Below are 17,713 nucleotides of genomic sequence, written 5' to 3' on the forward strand. Positions count from 1 at the left end.
TATTGATTATAGGTCATTTTAACAGTTTATATTCTATCATACAGATCAGCATTAAAACAATGTTAGTGATTGATCAGCTGAGCTTGAGTAGATCGATCTGATAACATTTTATTAAATCAGGATCAGATCTAACAGGATGTAAATATTTCTGTGACTTCCTGTAGATTCTTTGAAAGCTGCTGGAAACTGTCTGACTTGACTGCAGCTTTTTGTCACTTCCTGCTGATGCTGCCGCCTGATCCCTCCACTTTACAAGAAAGGAGCAGTTCATCTGAAACAAGCCTACTGATCAGCTTTCCAATAAGGAGGCGTGTCGGTCGGTAAAAGACGTGAAGGCTCTTGTGTATCTTCACTCATGGCTCCTCAGAACAGGAATAAGAGCTTTGGGACGACCTGCAAGATGGCGGAGCAGAACGACTTCCAGTTCAAGTGAGGGTCGAGGAACCTCAGGTTTCTGTAATCCTCTACTGTGATACAGAAACCAGGTTTCTGGTTTACATGACAGGACAGAAATCAGCTGAGTGCAGAGAGTCGACTGTAAACTGGTTACTGAAGTGCAGCTGAACACACTGATGAAGAGTTTTGATCTGATGAAGCTGAGAGCAGAAAAGAGGCTGAACTATGAGAGTGATTGATGTGAGAATCCATAACAAGAAAACCAACAGCTGCTGTCACTATAAGATAAACTCTGGCTTTACTTTCACTGAAGTGGATCAACAAATGATAATTAAACATTAAACTTAATGAACAGTTATATATCACAGAGGAGGCGGTTTCCCAGAATCACACAATTTAAAATTTAAAGACGATTATGTGTCTTTGAAAAAAAAAAAATACATATATATTACGTCAACATCACACTTAATAAGATTAAAATGAAATAACGTTTGTGATGTTTAAACATTTATATGAACAGTGTAGAGCTTGTTGTCTACACAGCTGTCTGATGTTGTTCATCTTCATCACTGCATCTTTACCAGCCTGTTAGTTTACCAAATATGTATCGCAGCCCTGCTTTGTTTTTTTCATCCATTCGTTTTTTCATCTCCAGCTTCTTGACCTTCTCTGTGGCTCTGATCTCCTTCATCTTCTCAATCAGGAAGTCCAAGTGGACATGAGTAGACAATGAATTATCATTCAGGGCGATCCGCTCTAGATGCTCCACATGTTGGTAGACCTCTGTAAGCAGCTGAATCTTCTCTGATTTCAGTTCATCCATCTCTGTTTGAAGATTTTCCAGAAGGCTCTTCTTCTGTTCACAATCTACCTTATTCTTTTCATATTTCTGTTTCACATCTTTAAAGGTCTTCTTAACTTTCCTGGTCTTGTTCACATAGATCCACTTTTCTTTCACATGATCTGATGCAGGACACTTCCCTGTACAAACAGTACAGCGACCTCCTTTCATGACCTCACAGTGTTTTGGACTCCGGGTGTTTGTGCATCCATGATGGTGACAGTTCTCTTCACAGATGTTACAGGTGACAGCTCCTCCATAATAAAACAACCCCCACATCCCTCCATCAATAGTCTCTTTCTCTTTGTAGACCTCATCAACTTCTACAGTGAACTCTTCATTCTTCTTCATCTCTTGTTCATGTTTCTTCAGAGCTTCTTGAGTCTGTTGGATCTCGTTCTGTTTTAGTTCAATCAGCTTGATTCTGTCTTGCAGGTTGTGGATGCAGGCTGTTATTCTGATGCGTGCGTTCATCACTTCAACTGTTATCAACTTTTAGCTGCTTTACCAGCTGCTGTTAGTTTACTATACACGTACCGTATTGCTGCTCTGGTTCTTTCATCCTCTCGACTTTTCATCCCTTCCAGTTTCTGGACTTTTTGTTGTGGTTTATATTTTTCCAGGAAGTCTGTGAATTGTTTCATTCCTCTCCCTGTTACCTTCCATGCAAACTCTAAAGCAAACTCTGTTTCCTCTGTTCTCTGTGTGGTCTGACGGTTATCAAACAGGAAGTGAACGGGCTGATTCTTCTCATTTTTGACACATTTAATGTTTGCATCTTCAAGAGCTTTCAGAGCATCTTCGGGTGTTATTCCATCTGAGTGTGTGATGAGAGCGACGATGTTCTTCTCAATGTCTTTTCCAAACAGAGACGTCACTGAATCAAAGATGTACTTCAGTCGGTCACTCAGTCGTTTCTCACTCGCCTTCAGCACCAGACCCACTGCATCAATTTCATGAACTCCATCTTCTGAGCGGAACAAGTCAAATAATCTTTGACTGACAATGACATCATGTTCAATCCCTCTGGTGTCTCCGTATCCAGGAGTATCGATGATGGTCAGAGAGAAGGGCAGAGTTTTATCTTCAAAACCAAAGATCTGGTACACGATCACATCTGGTGTCTGACTCTCTGTCTGACTTCTCTTCTTGTCTTCTACGATCTCAAACCAGATGTTGTCGTCAAACTTCACTCCCATGGTGTAGTTGAGCAGAGTGTTGATCAGAGTAGATTTTCCTGTTCCTGTTTCACCTACAAGTAAGATGGTTTTGTTTTTCTTGTTCAGGTTTTTCTCACCAACAGTTTTTCTTGTCAGATTTCCAAACTTCTCTTCCTTCGGTCTCAGCTGGTAGACAGCAGGAGATCCTGAAGAGATCAGAGAACTTTTGGAGATGATGTCCTTATAAGTCCTGTAGAAAAAGCAGAGATTCAATCAACATGTTCTTTTCTCATCAAACTGACAAATTAAACACATTTCTAATCATATACATGCCTACAGTAGCGGCTGGTTTAATAAATGAATAATAGTACAGTGGAGTATAAATACTGCAGCTGTGACATCTGTGATTGTAGAATATGAATAAAATAAAGTCAAACCAAACATCCACATTTGGGGATTTAAGTCTAAATGTGAGCTCTGGTTTTGACTGTGAGGACAGAGACTCAGATTACAGTCAATTAACAGGATCTTCTTTTTCTGTGTAACATACCACTGCCTTTAGTTAGAACATTTAAAATACATATTCAAACCTCCAAACACCAAGTTCTCAGTTTCTTTTTAATGGCTTCACATTTTGGAATATGCACTAATTAAAAAAAAAAATTGAAATCTTTGCCTATTGTGCCAAAACATTTTCACCACATTATATACTTGATAAACAGAATTATTACTGATGCTTTTAGCTTTGTCAATCCCATCCTGCATACACAATTATAACCAGAATACAGCAATTATCATTATTAATATTGTTTCTTTTTTTAAATTTAAAACTAATAATAATGTTGTATTCTGGTTATACTTGTGTATGTGTTACATGGGAATAACAAACCTAAAATCATCAGTAATAATTGTGTTTAAAGGCCGTCTTGTATGTGTATCAGCAGCTGTTTCTTTTTGTCTGTATTGTTCCCAACAGTACAGATAAGCAGACCGATAGCTTCCAGTAACGCCTGCAGAGCAAATTCCAGGACTTTAGTCAAATTTCCATCAAAATGTAGAACAAATTTTCACCAAATATCCAGAAAAGGTTCAATAGAAAATGTTGTGAATGTTTGTTTCCATCCACTGCTGCTGTGTGAATATTAGGAGATAAACAGCTGGTGGCGCTAACCTTCAATCTTAACATAACTTGATTCAGTTTATCATTTAGTCTTCTGTTTCATTACAGGAGATATTTACATCAACATCACACTTAAAATGATTAAAATCAAATAACGTTTGTGATGTTTAAACACTTATATGAACAGTGTAGAGCTTGTTGTCTACACAGCTGTCTGATGTTGTTCATCTACATCACTGCATCTTTAACTGCTGTTAGTTTACCAAACACGTACCGGAGCCCTGCTGTGGTTCTTTCATCCACTCGACTTTTCATCCCCTCCAGTTTCTGGACCTTCTGTTGAGGTTTAGATTTTTCCAGGAAGTCTGTGAATTCTTCCATTCCTGTCTCTGTTACCCTCCATGCGTTCTCTAAAGGAAGCTTTGTTTTCTTTGTTCTCTGTTTGTTCTGGCGGTTATTAAACAGGAAGTGAACGGGTTGATTCTCCTCGTCTATGGCACATTTAATGTTTGCAGCTTCAAGAGCTTTCAGAGCATTGTCAGGTGTTATTCCGTCTGAGTGTGTCATGAGAGTGACGATGTTCTTCTCAATGTCTTTTCCAAACAGAGACGTCACTGAATCAAAGATGTACTTCAGTCGGTCACTCACTCGATTCTCAGTCGAATTCATCACCAGACCCACTGCATCAACTTCATGAACTCCATCTTCTGAGCGGGAGAAGTTAGATAATCTTTGAGTGATGATGTCATCATGTTCAATCCCTCTGGTGTCTCCGTATCCAGGAGTATCGATGATGGTCAGAGAGAAGGGCAGAGTTTTATCTTCAAAACCAAAGATCTGGTACACGATCACATCTGATGTTTGACTCTCTGACTGACTTCTCTTCTTCTCTTCTTCTACGATCTCAAACCAGATGTTGTCCTCAAACTTCACTCCCATGGTGTAGTTGACCAGAGTGTTGATCAGAGTAGATTTTCCTGCTCCTGTTTCACCTACAAGTAAGATGGTTTTGTTTTTCTTGTTCAGGTTTTTCTCACCAACAGTTTTTCTTGTCAGAGTTCCAAACTTCTCTTCCTTTGGTCTCAGCTGGTAGACATCAGGAGATCCTGAAGAGATCAGAGAACTTTTGGAGATGATGTCCTCATAAGTTGTGTCATAAGTCCTGTAGAAAAAGCAGAGATTCAATCAACATGTTCTTTTCTCATCAAACTGACAAATTAAACACATTTCTAATCATATACATGCCTACATTAGTGGTTGGTTTAATAAATTAATAACAGTACAGTGGAGTATAAATACTGCAGCTGTGACATCTGTGATTGTAGAATATGAATAAAATAAAGTCAAACCAAACATCCACATTTGAGGATTTTAGTCTAAATGTGAGTTCTGGTTTTGACTGTGAGGACAGAGACTCAGATTACAGTCAATTAACAGGATCTTCTTTTTCTGTGTAACATACCACTGCCTTTAGTTAGAACATTTAAAATACATATTCAAACCTCCAAACACCAAGTTCTGAGTTTCTTTAATGACTTTGTCAAGAAAAATTGAAATCTTTGTCTATTGTGCCAAAACATTTTCACTACATTATATACTTGATAAACAGAATTATTACTGATGCTTTTAGCTTTGTCAATCCCATCCTGCATACACAATTATAACCAGAATACAGCAATAATTATTATTATTGTTGTTGTTGTTAATGATAATAATAATAATAATAATAATAATAATAATAATAATAATAATAATAATAATAATAATAATAATAATAATAATAATTTTTTGTTTTTTTATTTTTTTATTTAAAACTAATAATAATGTTGTATTCTGGTTATAAGTGTGTATGTGTTACATAGGAATGACAAACGTAAAATCATCAGTAATAACTGTGTTTAAAGGTCGTCTTGTCTGTGTATCAGAGCAGCTGTTTCTTTTTGTCTGTATTGTTCCCAACAGTACAGATAAGCAGACCGATAGCTTCCAGTAACGTCTGCAGAGCAAATTCCAGGACTTTAGACAAATTTCCATCCAAACGTAAAACAAATTTTCACCAAATATCCAGAAACAGGTGTTAGGAGTAAAGGGGGCGGGGTTTATAGTTCCTCTTTCTTCCTTTCCCTTTCCTGAACACTGGACTGGTTTTCATTGAGAAGATAACAAGGGGGTGTGGTTAAGCTGCAGGTTGATAAAAGGATGTAACGGTGAGGTGCGCGCAGGCACTGGAGTAACATGATGAGGCTCAGCTGGGAAAGCGCGACACTTGAATAAGTGATATGAGTTGAGTTGAAGACCGGAGACGTCCTTTTAGAAGCGTTTTTCGAGACATTACAGCTTCACACCTTTCCTGTGCCCGGACCCTTGTGTAAAACCAGCTTTGTTCTTGAGACCCATCCCCCAACCACCAAAAACTGAACTGAACCGCCAGAAGGAGCTTGCGGCTCACGAGAGCAACGCCCAGTGCTGGCGAGGCTGAGTTGGAGGGACTTGAAATGCTAGTCGGCTTGGAACCTCAATAAGGTAACCCACCTCCAGATTGTCTCTCTAATATTGGAAACCAGTCCGTCTTCCTCTGTGTTCTTCCACGTTTTCTCCTTTTCTACACCCTCCAGGTTAGGACTAGTATTGGTTCTTAATACTGAATCCCCTAGACTTGACTAGTCCTTAACCTAATTTGGGAGACAAGTAGGCCATGGACATACAGCTACGGGCAGAACAGCTGCTCGGTGCCAGACTCTCGTTTTAAACAGATGGTTGTGTATGTATGTAAAACTCAGCTAGCTAGACGAGAAGTCAAGGAAAATCTTTATCGGGTGTGTTGAGGTTAAAAACAAGGATATAGGTCTGTAAGTTGACGATAACAGTGTGGCTTAGTGGGTTGGTTGACGGCTGGTGTTTTGCTGTTGTGCATGGCGTTCGGGTGCATTGGTTTGCGGTCCGTCTGTAAGTTGTATTGTCATAAGCGCTGTGTGCGACTACTGGGTGCATCGGTTGGTGGTCCGTCTGTAAGTAGCAGTGTCATGAGCGCTGTGTGTGACTTTTGCTTGTATTGATCTCTGAGAATAGAGTGACCTATGAGCTACCTCCTGTTAGCAGGTTATACGTTTAGTTTTATGGCCATCTGATAAGTTACCTTAGAGGTAATTTTTGTGAGGGCCTTGTTTCCTTTGGTTACCCCACCGGTGAGCGCTCACTAACGGTAACTATGGCTACTTTCAGAGTAGAAGAGTTTTGTGGGAGCGATTTTGGGCGAAATGAGTTGCGTAAGCTTAGAAAAGAAGATTTGCTTACAGTAGCTCAATATTGTGAGGTCGAGATAAATCCAGAGGCTAGAAAGCCAGAAATTGTGGAGACTCTCATTTCAATGTTACACCTGCATGATCTGGTACATGAGAGAGAGAGGGAGGAGAGAGAGAGAGGGAGCGGATGTTTCAACTTGAGTTGGCAAAGATGGCATTGGAGCAAGAGAAGCTTAAAGCTAACCATAGTGTCCTACAACATAAGCACGAGGCTCATTTTGATGTTTCCAGCTGTTTAAGACTCATGCCAAAGTTTAACTGTGATGATGTGGCCTCTTTCTTCGAAGCTTTTGAGAAAATTGCCAAAGAGCTAGAGTGGCCTGAGAATAGGTGGACGTTGCTTATCCAGAGTGTGCTTGAGGGTAAAGCTCAGGAAGCTTATGCAGCCTTAGATGCTTCTGACAGCTGAGACTATGATGCTGTGAGGAAGGTGGTTTTGGCAGCCTATGAGGTGGTGCCAGAAGCCTACGGACAGAAGTTCAGGTCTCTGCAGCGAAAACCAAGTGAGACTTTCCTTGATTTGGCTAGGCAACAGGAGGTTGTGCTTGATAGGTGGTTAGCAAGTACTAACACCCATACCTTTCAAGAGTTGCGGCAACTTAAACTGGTGGAGCAGTTTAAAACCAGTTTACCCCGGCACATGGAAATACATCTAAATGAGAGGGGCATTACAGAGTTGAGAGGAGCTGCTATGGCAGCAGATTCTTATGAGTTCACGCACAGAGAAGCGCCTTGGAAAGGCAAGGTTGGCAGACAAGATAGGAGGCAGGCTGCCACTGACAGGCCTACAGAGGCTATCGCGGTTAAGCCTACTCCTCCCTCCCTGCGGTCTCAAGGACCAGGGAAAAGGTATGAGAAGCCTTTTATTCCTAGAAGTGATGTCATCTGTCATTACTGCAATAAGCCTGGCTATATAAAGTCCAGCTGTCCTGGTCTCAGGAAAAGAAATGGGGACGAGAAAATTGTGGGGTTGATAAATGCCCACACACAGATTGGTCTTGGTGAAGTGGACAGCGTGAACCTGCCATCCTGCCCAGTAGCGAAGGGGTTTGAGGGTTTTGTGTCAAGAGGGGCTGTTTCTGGGGCACCTGATAGGGAAATGGTCCCTATATCCATCCTGAGGGACACAGGGGCCACACAGTCCATATTGGTTCAGGGTATTATAGACCTCTCGCCCGCCACCTATTTAAAAGCTTCTACCCCAGTGAAGGGTGTGGGAGGTGGTTTTATTAGAGCTCCTTTGCACCGGATATTTCTGAAGTCTAACATTGTAAATGGGCCGGTAGTGGTCGGCATCGTACCTTCCTTGCCAGTTGAAGGGGTTGCCTTTGTGTTGGGAAATGATTTGGCTGGTACTCAGGTTTGTGTGACACCGGTTGTATGTGAGAAACCTTGTGAAGTCCCAGAGACAATGGCTTTGGAGAGAGAACACCCCGAGGTGTTTACAGCTTGTGTGGTGACGCGTGCTCAGGCTCTGGCTGCTGAAAAAGGAAATTTCAGCGAGCAGGATGAACTGTCTGGTGGATTGGCTGATAACTTTTTTGCTAGGCTAGCTGAGGTGTCACCTTGCTCTCAGTTTACTTGGGAAGCCCTTATATTAGAGCAGGAAAAAGATCCTTCTGTAGCTCCATTGAGACAGACAGCTGCTAGTGCTGAGAACATGAAAGAGGTAGCTGAAGGCTTCTTTATCCAAGATGGAGTCTTGTTGAGAAATGGCGGCCTCCTGATCGTCCTGCTGAGGAGACATGGACCATTATGACTCAAATTGTGCTGCCTGAGAGTTTTAGGAAGGAAGTTCTGCGTTTAGCCCACGAAGTATCCATGGCTGGTCATTTAGGCATCCGGAAAACTCAGGAGAAAATCAGCAGACATTTCTATTGGCCCAAAATGCATAAGGATGTGGTGTCATACTGTCGTAGTTGTCATGCTTGTCAGGTTGTGGGCAAGCCCAACCAGACCATTCCAGATGCTCCCCTCTGCCCTCTACCGGTCATGGAGGAACCCTTCTCAAGAGTAATGATTGATTGTGTTGGCCCTTTGCCAAAAACTAAGAAAGGGAATGAGTACCTCCTGATTATTATGGATGTTTCTATGAGGTTTCCAGAGGCTGTGCCATTGAAGTCAATTAAAACCAGGGTCATAGTGGAGGCTCTGCTCCATTTCTTTTCTAGGGTAGGTTTACCACTAGAAGTCCAACATGATCGTGGGTCCAACTTCACTTCTAGTGCATTTCAGAAAGTGATGCATGAGCTGAGAATTAAACAAATTATGTCATCTGCCTATCATCCTCAGTCCCAAGGTGCGATCGAGAGGTACCACCAGACTTTAAAGTCTATGATTAAAACCTATTGTGTTGGTTACTCAAATGACTGGGATGTAGCTATGCCATTTTTATTGTTCGCTATCAGAGACTCTGTGAATGAGGCTACAGGTTTTAGCCCTTTCGAGTTGGTTTATGGACATCAAGTGAGAGGACCGCTGAGGATGGTGAAAGAACAGCTGTTACAGTCAGCCGGGCAGACAGACGCTCCCAGTGGGGTTTTGCAGTATGTAGCATCCTTCAAGGACCGGCTGCATAAAGCTTGTGACTTGGCCAGGAGTAACTTGGAAGCAGCTATGGGAAAGATGAAGGCTCACTATGATAAGAAGGCAGTGAAACGTACCTTCAAGGTAGGGGACCAGGTTCTGGTTTTGTTGCCCATGAGTGGAGATAAGCTAGGGGTGAAATTCTATGGTCCATATAAGGTTATCAAGAAAGTGGGTGCTTGCAATTATGTTGTTGAGACCCCCGACCGGAGTATGTCACATCAATCTCTTGAAACCTTATTATACCCGTGACACTTCGTCCACAGTGTGTATAACCTCTCAAGTTGCTGTGGAAGAGGAGGCAAGTGAGGATGATGATGTTGGGTCAGTGGAGCCTGTTATGGCTAGGCTCAAGAATTCCAGCGCCCTGGCCTATCTTAGAGAGTCACTCAGTTACTTCACTACAGAGCAGAGAGAGGATGTAGTACATCTAGTGGACCAGTATAGTTCTTTGTTTGAAAATACCCCTGGCTTGACGAAGTTAATAACCCATGATGTAGACACTGGTGAGGCAACCCCCATTAAGCAACATCCGTACCGCATTAACCCACAAAAATGGGCTCAGGTGAAATCAGAGTTGCTGTATATGGAAGAAATTGGTGTCATTGAACAAGGCTCAAGTGAATGGAGTTCTCCCTTAGTCCCTGTTCCCAAGCCCGATTTAAGTGTACGACCTTGCATTGATTACCGAAAGGTGAATAATGTTACTAAAACTGATGCGTATCCCATACCCAGGTTAGAAGACTGCATTGATAGGATCGGCAAGGCACAGTATGTGTCAAAGTTTGACTTGTTAAAAGGCTACTGGCAAGTGCCGTTGACGGAAAGGGCAAAAGATGTGTCTGCCTTTGTGATGCAGGAATGTTTGTATCGCTGTTGAGCTCTCCCGTTTGGCATGAAGAACACGCCAGCAACCTTTCAGAGGTTAATGAATTTGGTAACCTTTGGATTACAGAACACTGTAACCTATTTAGACGATGTGGTTTGCTATAGCTCTTCATGGTCTGATGGGCTTAAGCAAACAGGGTTGGTAGTCAACTTGCCCACGTGTGAGATTGGAAAGGGGCAGGTCACATACTTGGGGCACCAGGTTGATCAAGGTTCGGTGAGGCCAAGGACTGCCAAGGTGCAGGCCATTTTAGACATGCCTGTTCCAAAAACGAAACGTCAGCTAATGCGCCTTTTGGGCATGTGTGGATTTTATAGGCGGTTTGTCCCCAACTTTGCAGCGGTGACAACACCACTAACAAACTTGCTGAAGAAGGGAGTGAGGTTTAGCTGGTCGGCAGACTGTCAGAAAGCACTGGAAATGGTTAAAGCTATCCTAGCTAGTGAACCAGTATTGGTGGCTCCGGACTTCTCTGTCCCATTCAAGCTGGCAGTGGATGCTTGTGATGTTGGAGTGGGGGCGGTGTTACTACAGACTGATGTGTCAGGGATAGATAGGCCAGTTGCCTACTTCTCTAAAAAATTGAATCGCCATCAGAAACGTTATTCTACCATTGAGAAGGAGGCCCTGGCTCTAGTTCTGGCAGTTCAACACTTTGAGGTGTATGTCTGTAGTGCTGGAGGTGAGCTGGTGGTTCTCACTGATCAACCCATTGACATTTCTATCCAAGTTGAAAATGTCCAGTCAGAGTGTTCTGTTGGAGTTTAATTTTGCAACCATATAACTTGACAGTAGTGCATTTACCAGGCAAAGAAAATGTTATCGCCAACACCCTGCCAAGAGGATGACCATGTGGTGAGAAGCTGCGAGTGCAGCGTTTATAGTAATGCATGTGTATTGGAGTCAAGAGACTGATTACATAATACATTGGTATAGTCTTTAACATTGATAGGCATAACTCCAGACATTAGTCATTTCACTTGTGATGAGATACCTTTTATACTAAGGATCAGAGACTAGACATGTCAGTAATGAGGGTGCTAATGTGATGTGTACATTGTTGTTTTTAAGAAAAGAGAAAATGCTAAAAAAATAAATTAAATAAAATAGGATAAAAAAAAAACATTGGTTGGGTCCAGATGGGGTTTTTTTTGTTGTAAGGGGGGAGGAATGTTAGGAGTAAAGGGGGCGGGGTTTATAGTTCCTCTTTCTTCCTTTCCCTTTCCTGAACACTGGACTGGTTTTCATTGAGAAGATAACAAGGGGGTGTGGTTAAGCTGCAGGTTGATAAAAGGATGTAACGGTGAGGTGCGCGCAGCCACTGGAGTAACGTGATGAGGCTCAGCTGGGAAAGCGCGACACTTGAATAAGTGATACGAGTTGAGTTAAAGACCCGAGACGTCCTTTTAGAAGCGTTTTTCGAGACATTACAGCTTCACACCTTTCCTGTGCCCGGACCCTTGTGTAAAACCAGCTTTGTTCTTGAGACCCATCCCCCAACCACCAAAAACTGAACTGAACCGCCAGAAGGAGCTTGCGGCTCACGAGAGCAACGCCCAGCGCTGGCGAGGCTGAGTCGGAGGGACTTGAAATGCTAGTCGGCTTGGAACCTCAATAAGGTAACCCACCTCCAGATTGTCTCTCTAATATTGGAAACCAGTCCGTCTTCCTCTGTGTTCTTCCACGTTTTCTCCTTTTCTACACCCTCCAGGTTAGGACTAGTATTGGTTCTTAATACTGAATCCCCTAGACTTGACTAGTCCATAACACAGGTCAATAGAAAATGTTGTGAATGTTTGTCTCCATCCACTGCCGCTGTGTGAATATTAGGAGATAAACATCTGATGGCGCTAACCTTCAATCTTAATATAACTTGATTCAGTTTATCATTTAGCCTTCTGTTTCATTACAGGAGATCGATATCGTATCATGACTGTCTAAGTTTGACCTACTTTTTTGTAATCTAATGAGATTAACTGATTAAGTAAACAGGCAGAAGAGCTGAATGCAAACAGGACAACACTCAATAAACAGGCTTAACTCAACAACTATAAGTCATAATGCAGAAGTTTTGGCAGAAGGCTTTGTAGATGTTAATGTGTAAAATATATAGTGGAAAAGTAACGCACACCAAGGGTTGTAGTGAGGTGCTGATAACTGGAAGGAGACTCAAAAGCTGGAAAAAGATGTCACACATTCTGGCTCCATATGCATTTCTCTTTTATCTGGATGACGTTTCCCTTCCTCAAGATCAACAATCATGTGACAAATATGTAAAATGTAAACATAGGGTTAAAATATTGAGGTGCCTTAATTTCTGGTTTGCCAAGGAATTTGGCTTCACTAACATTAACATAAACATAAATTATAAATAAATTATTGATCTGACCTGAGAGTTTCCAGTGTACAGTTTGGACCCTTCAGTGCAGCAAACAGCAGCTTTTCTACTGAAATCGTCAGGTTGTTGTTCCTCACATCCAGCTCTCTCAGACTAGAGGACTGGCAGCTGAGAACTGAGGACAGAGCTTCACAGCTTCTCTCTGAGATGTTACAACCGCTCAACCTTGAACAGTGAGGTAAATGTATAAAAATTTACTTGGATAGATCCATCTGTTTAAGCAGGCACTGCATTCATGTTAATGTTTGGGGCGAAAGTGATGATTACTAGTAAACTCAAATGCTAGAGTTGAACTTTAAAAGTCACATTTTATAAACATCTGAATCCTGACCTGAGAGTTTTCAGTGTACAGTTTGGACTCTTCAGTCCAGCAGACAGTAGCTCTACTCCTGAAATTGTCGGGTTGTTGTTACTCAGGTCTAGCTCTCTCAGACTAGAGGACTGGGAGCTGAGAACTGAGGACAGAGCTTCACAGCTTCTCTCTGAGAGGTTACAGCCACTCAACCTGGAGAGGAAATAAAAAGAAAAAAAAACAAGCACAAAGGTATTTAATTTTCTCTTGTGTTAAAAAATATCATAGTATTTACAAAATCTATCTGTGTACTTACAGAGCTTTGTTGGAGGCTTTGACCACTGGCAGCAGCCTCAGAAGAGCCTCCTCTGAAGCAGAGTATTTCTTCAGGTCAAACACGTCCAGATCTTTTCCTGATGACAGTAAGATGAAGACCAGAGCTGACCACTGAGCAGGAGAAAGTTCAGCTGTAGAGAGACTTCCTGATCTCAGGTGCTGTTGGATCTCCTCCACTAGAGAACCATCATTCAGTTCATTCAGACAGTGGAACAGATTGATGCTTCTCTCTGCAGACAGATTCTCACTGATCTTCTTCTTGATGTACTCAACTGTTTCCTGATTGGTCTGTGAGCTACTTCCTGTCTGTGTCAGCAAACCTTGTAGGAGAGTCTGATTGGTCTGCAGTGAAAGACCCAGGAGGAAGCGGAGGAACAAGTCCAGGTGTCCATTTGGACTCTTTAAGGCCTTGTCCACAGCACTCTGGTAGAAGAGTTTGGATTTGTTTCTTGTTTCAGACTTCTGGGATGATGTTCTATCTTCTACCAGCAGATTGACTCCAGAGGTGATGAATGTCAGATGGACATGAAGAGCAGCCAGAAACTCCTGAACACTCAGATGGACAAAGCAGAACACCTTGTCCTGGTACAGTCCTCTCTCCTCTTTAAAGATCTGTGTGAACACTCCTGAGTACACTGAGGCCATTCTGATATCGATGCCACACTCTGTCAGGTCTGATTCATAGAAGATCAGGTTGCCTTTCTGCAGCTGTTCAAAAGCCAGTTTTCCCAGAGACTCAATCATCTTCCTGCTCTCTGGACTCCAGTGTGGATCTGTCTCAGCTCCTCCATCATACTTGACCTTCTTCAGTTTGGACTGAACCACCAGGAAGTGGATGTACATCTCAGTCAGGGTCTTGGGCAGCTCTCCTCCCTCTCTGATTTTCAACACATCCTCCAGAACTGTAGCAGTGATCCAGCAGAAGACTGGCATGTGGCACATGATGTGGAGGCTTTGTGATGTCTTGATGTGGGAGATGATTGTGCTGGCCTGCTCCTCATCTCTGAGTCTCTTCCTGAAGTACTCCTCCTTCTGTGGGTCTGTGAACCCTCTGACCTCTGTCACCATGCTGACACACTCAGGAGGGATCTGATTGGCTGCTGCAGGTCGTGTGGTTATCCAGAGCCGAGCAGAGGGAAGCAATTTCCCCCTGATGAGGTTTGTCAGCAGCACATCCACTGAGGTGGACTCTGTAACATCAGTCAGGATCTCATTGTTGTGGAAGTCCAGAGGAAGTCGACACTCATCCAGACCGTCAAAGATGAACACAACCTGGAACTCTTCAAACCTGCAGATTCCTGCTTCTTTGGTTTCAGTAAAGAAGTGATGAACAAGTTCCACCAAGCTGTACTTTTTCTCTTTCAGCACATTCAGCTCTCTGAAAGTGAATGGAAATGTGAACAGCATGTCCTGGTTGGCTTTGAGTTCAGCCCAGTCCAGAGTGAACTTCTGTGTTAAGACTGTTTTCCCAATGCCAGCCACTCCCTTTGTCATCACTGTTCTGATTGGTTCATCTCTTCCAGGTGAGGCTTTAAAGATGTCTTCATGTCTGATTGTTGTTTCTGGTCTGTCTGGTTTCCTGGATGCTGCTTCAATCTGTCTGACTTCATGTTCTTTATTGACCTCTCCAGTCCCTCCCTCTGTGATGTAGAGCTCTGTGTAGATCTCATTCAGAAGGGATGGGTTTCCTGCTTTAGCAATCCCCTCAAACACACACTGGAACCTCTTCTTCAGGTTAGACTTGAGTTTATATTGACACTCTGCAGCACAAGTTCCTGAATGAACAAACAGTAAGATCAACCAAGAAGGTATAAAGCAACAATTTGATTCCCCTAAAGAATGACTATTTCATCATATTTTCCTCCATCTCTTAAGACATCAGTAAATATCTCATTTATCCAGCATGTTAAATCTGTTAAAATCCTCTTACTGATCTGCAGACGGTCAGCCATCTCTTCCTGCTTTATTCTCTTCAGGAAGTGCAGTGTAATCTTCAGAAATGCCTCTCTGCTGCTCCTCCTCTGCTCTTCCTCCTCACCATCCAACACCTCCTCATCCTCCCTCTGACTCTCTAAGCATTCTGGGTAATCTGGACTTAGAACTTTCTGCATCTTCTTCAGCTCATTCTTCACAAAATTGACGATGCTCTCCTCCAGAAGCTGGAACAGGAAGATAAACTGAACATTTAATTTTAACTGGTCGAACACAACATGTGATTCATCTGTGAGTCTGAAGGCCTGCTGGTGTAAACAGAGCAGCATGGATACTGTTAGGACCTGAATGGTAACATTAGTATTCAATAGTAAAAAGTGTGTTTATACATGTACACACCATAAATATGGAGCCCAGGTCTGGATGCTGCTGGGAAGACTGATCACTGGGAACCTCTGAGCTCTCCTGGTCCATTCTGTGGAGAAAACATCATATTTAAGGACATTTAATGACTCAACGCTACTTACGATATGATACAAAATACTTAATTCCCCAGGAGGGAAACTGAATACCACCATACATATAGGACAACAGGTAGGACAACAGAAAAAAGGCATACACATCTCAAGGCAGTACAAAATAAGGGGAGAGCACAGCACTATAATAAATAGGGTAAACATCAATGTGACTGTACTAGTATATGTTAGTGGTTATACATGCCATCAACATATTCATGGATGCCAACATTGCCACGATCCTCAGTACATCCATCATCCTCGTCATCAACATCAGATCATCATCATCAACAGAGACAGTCAACGACAATGAAAATTAAAAAACTTCACCGCAGCAGGTACAAAGGACTTCCTGAATCTCTCTGAGGAGCACCTGGGCATAACAAGCTTGTTGCTGAAAGAGCTGTTCAGCTCACCAAAAACATAGTACATCGGATGATCCTCATTTCACGTAATATTCTTGAGCTTCCTACCCATTCTTTGTTCAATGAACATTTCTAGCAAGTCAGGAGTCAAGCCAATAATGGATTCTTCCTTCCTGATCAGTTTAATGATCTTGTTCCTGTCCTCTGAGCTTCAGCAACACCCCAACAGAAAATGGCATAAAATAGGACATTTGCTAAAATGCTTTGATAAAATACATGCACGAGTGACCTGCTGACATCAAAAGACCGGAGCTTCCTGGAAAAACAGCCTTGACTAAGCCCAGGCCAGCCCATTATCCACAAGGACACAGAGGTACTTATAAGAGGAAACCACCACAATGATCTAGGGTCCTATTTTACACCCGGCGCAAAGCAGTGCCAAGCGTGACACAAGTGTCTTTGTTAGTTTAAGACCGACGCAGTTGTCATTTTCCCGTCCAGCACCCACGTTGTTTAAAAAGCAAATGCACTTGCACCCATCAGTGTTCATCGCGTTGGTCTTCAAATGATGTGTGGTCAGGCGCGTTGTTGGTGCACTGCTACCTTGAGGCAGCAGAGAGCGATTGTGCTATTGACCAACAAAAACCTGGTCTGAAGTCATTGATGCAGTGTTTCACTGTTATTTTAAGGCGCATTATGAAGACAGTAATATGCAGCTACATAGATGAGTGCACAACGTACACTCTGCTTGTTACACACACAGGATGCGCAGCAGCACACAAACATGCAAAAGATTACAAATAAAAGGATTACAATGCGAAAGATTATTATTGTGTATATTAATATATTTTAAAAAATATATAATAAAATGGACAGAAAAGGATCCCACAAGAAAAACTATCATCCAAAAGCTCATGATACTATAGAAAAACTAATGGCCTCATTAGACCTTATAGCTGGAGGATGAACAATCCACAAAAGGTAAGATACACCTGGTGAAGATTAAACCAGGCAAGTAGGTCAGAATACTTTTTGGTTTCTTTTAAACTAACTAACTACTTTAGTTAGTTAACTAACTAAATAACTTTAGTGGAATAAATATAATTACTCTGAACAAAAGAGAGGTCCTGGATATTAGACATTTAATCAGTTACTCTTAGAAAATAAGGTTTTTATTGAGGCTATTAAGATTTCTATAGAAGTTTTTTTTCACTGAAATGTAGGAACAGCAAACACTTTGGTATTATGGGATGCCTTTAAGTATATCCTGAAAGGCCACTGCATACAATACAGCTCGAAGATAAAGAAAAAACACCTTATTAAAGAACAAGAAATAACACAATAAATCAAATGATTCAAACTTGTAGATGATAATTAAAATATAGCAACATTAAACTCTCTTAAACAAAAGGGAAAAGAATTAGAACTTATCTATGAAGAAAAAACAATCTAAAACAACTACAGAAATAAAGTAGAATAGATGGAAAAAGGAGAACAATGTACTAAATTCTTCATGAACCAACAACACAGGAATGCAGCAAAAAACACCACAAAACTCATAATAAATAACACCACATTTTA

General features: G+C 41.9%; 2 protein-coding genes across 2 annotated transcripts in view; one reads left to right on the plus strand and one right to left on the minus strand.

Moving 5' to 3' along the window:
* Positions 1-17,713, plus strand: part of LOC137170628 (uncharacterized) — a 456,230-nt gene that overhangs the window by 54,218 nt on the left and 384,299 nt on the right. The window lies entirely within an intron of this gene.
* LOC137170627 (uncharacterized) overlaps positions 1-17,713 on the minus strand; it is a 139,985-nt gene that overhangs the window by 15,936 nt on the left and 106,336 nt on the right. The window contains exons 6-12 of the mRNA XM_067574135.1: positions 15,652-15,727; positions 15,251-15,479; positions 13,301-15,095; positions 13,024-13,197; positions 12,684-12,857; positions 3,792-4,679; positions 1,775-2,647 (exon numbers count right to left, since the gene is read on the minus strand). Coding sequence (XP_067430236.1) covers positions 1,775-2,647; positions 3,792-4,679; positions 12,684-12,857; positions 13,024-13,197; positions 13,301-15,095; positions 15,251-15,479; positions 15,652-15,727 — 4,209 coding nt within the window. The remainder of the gene's footprint in view (positions 1-1,774; positions 2,648-3,791; positions 4,680-12,683; positions 12,858-13,023; positions 13,198-13,300; positions 15,096-15,250; positions 15,480-15,651; positions 15,728-17,713) is intronic.

This window comes from Thunnus thynnus, chromosome 19 (genome assembly GCF_963924715.1).
Source record: "Thunnus thynnus chromosome 19, fThuThy2.1, whole genome shotgun sequence".
In the NCBI taxonomy this organism is placed as follows: Eukaryota; Metazoa; Chordata; class Actinopteri; order Scombriformes; family Scombridae; genus Thunnus; species Thunnus thynnus.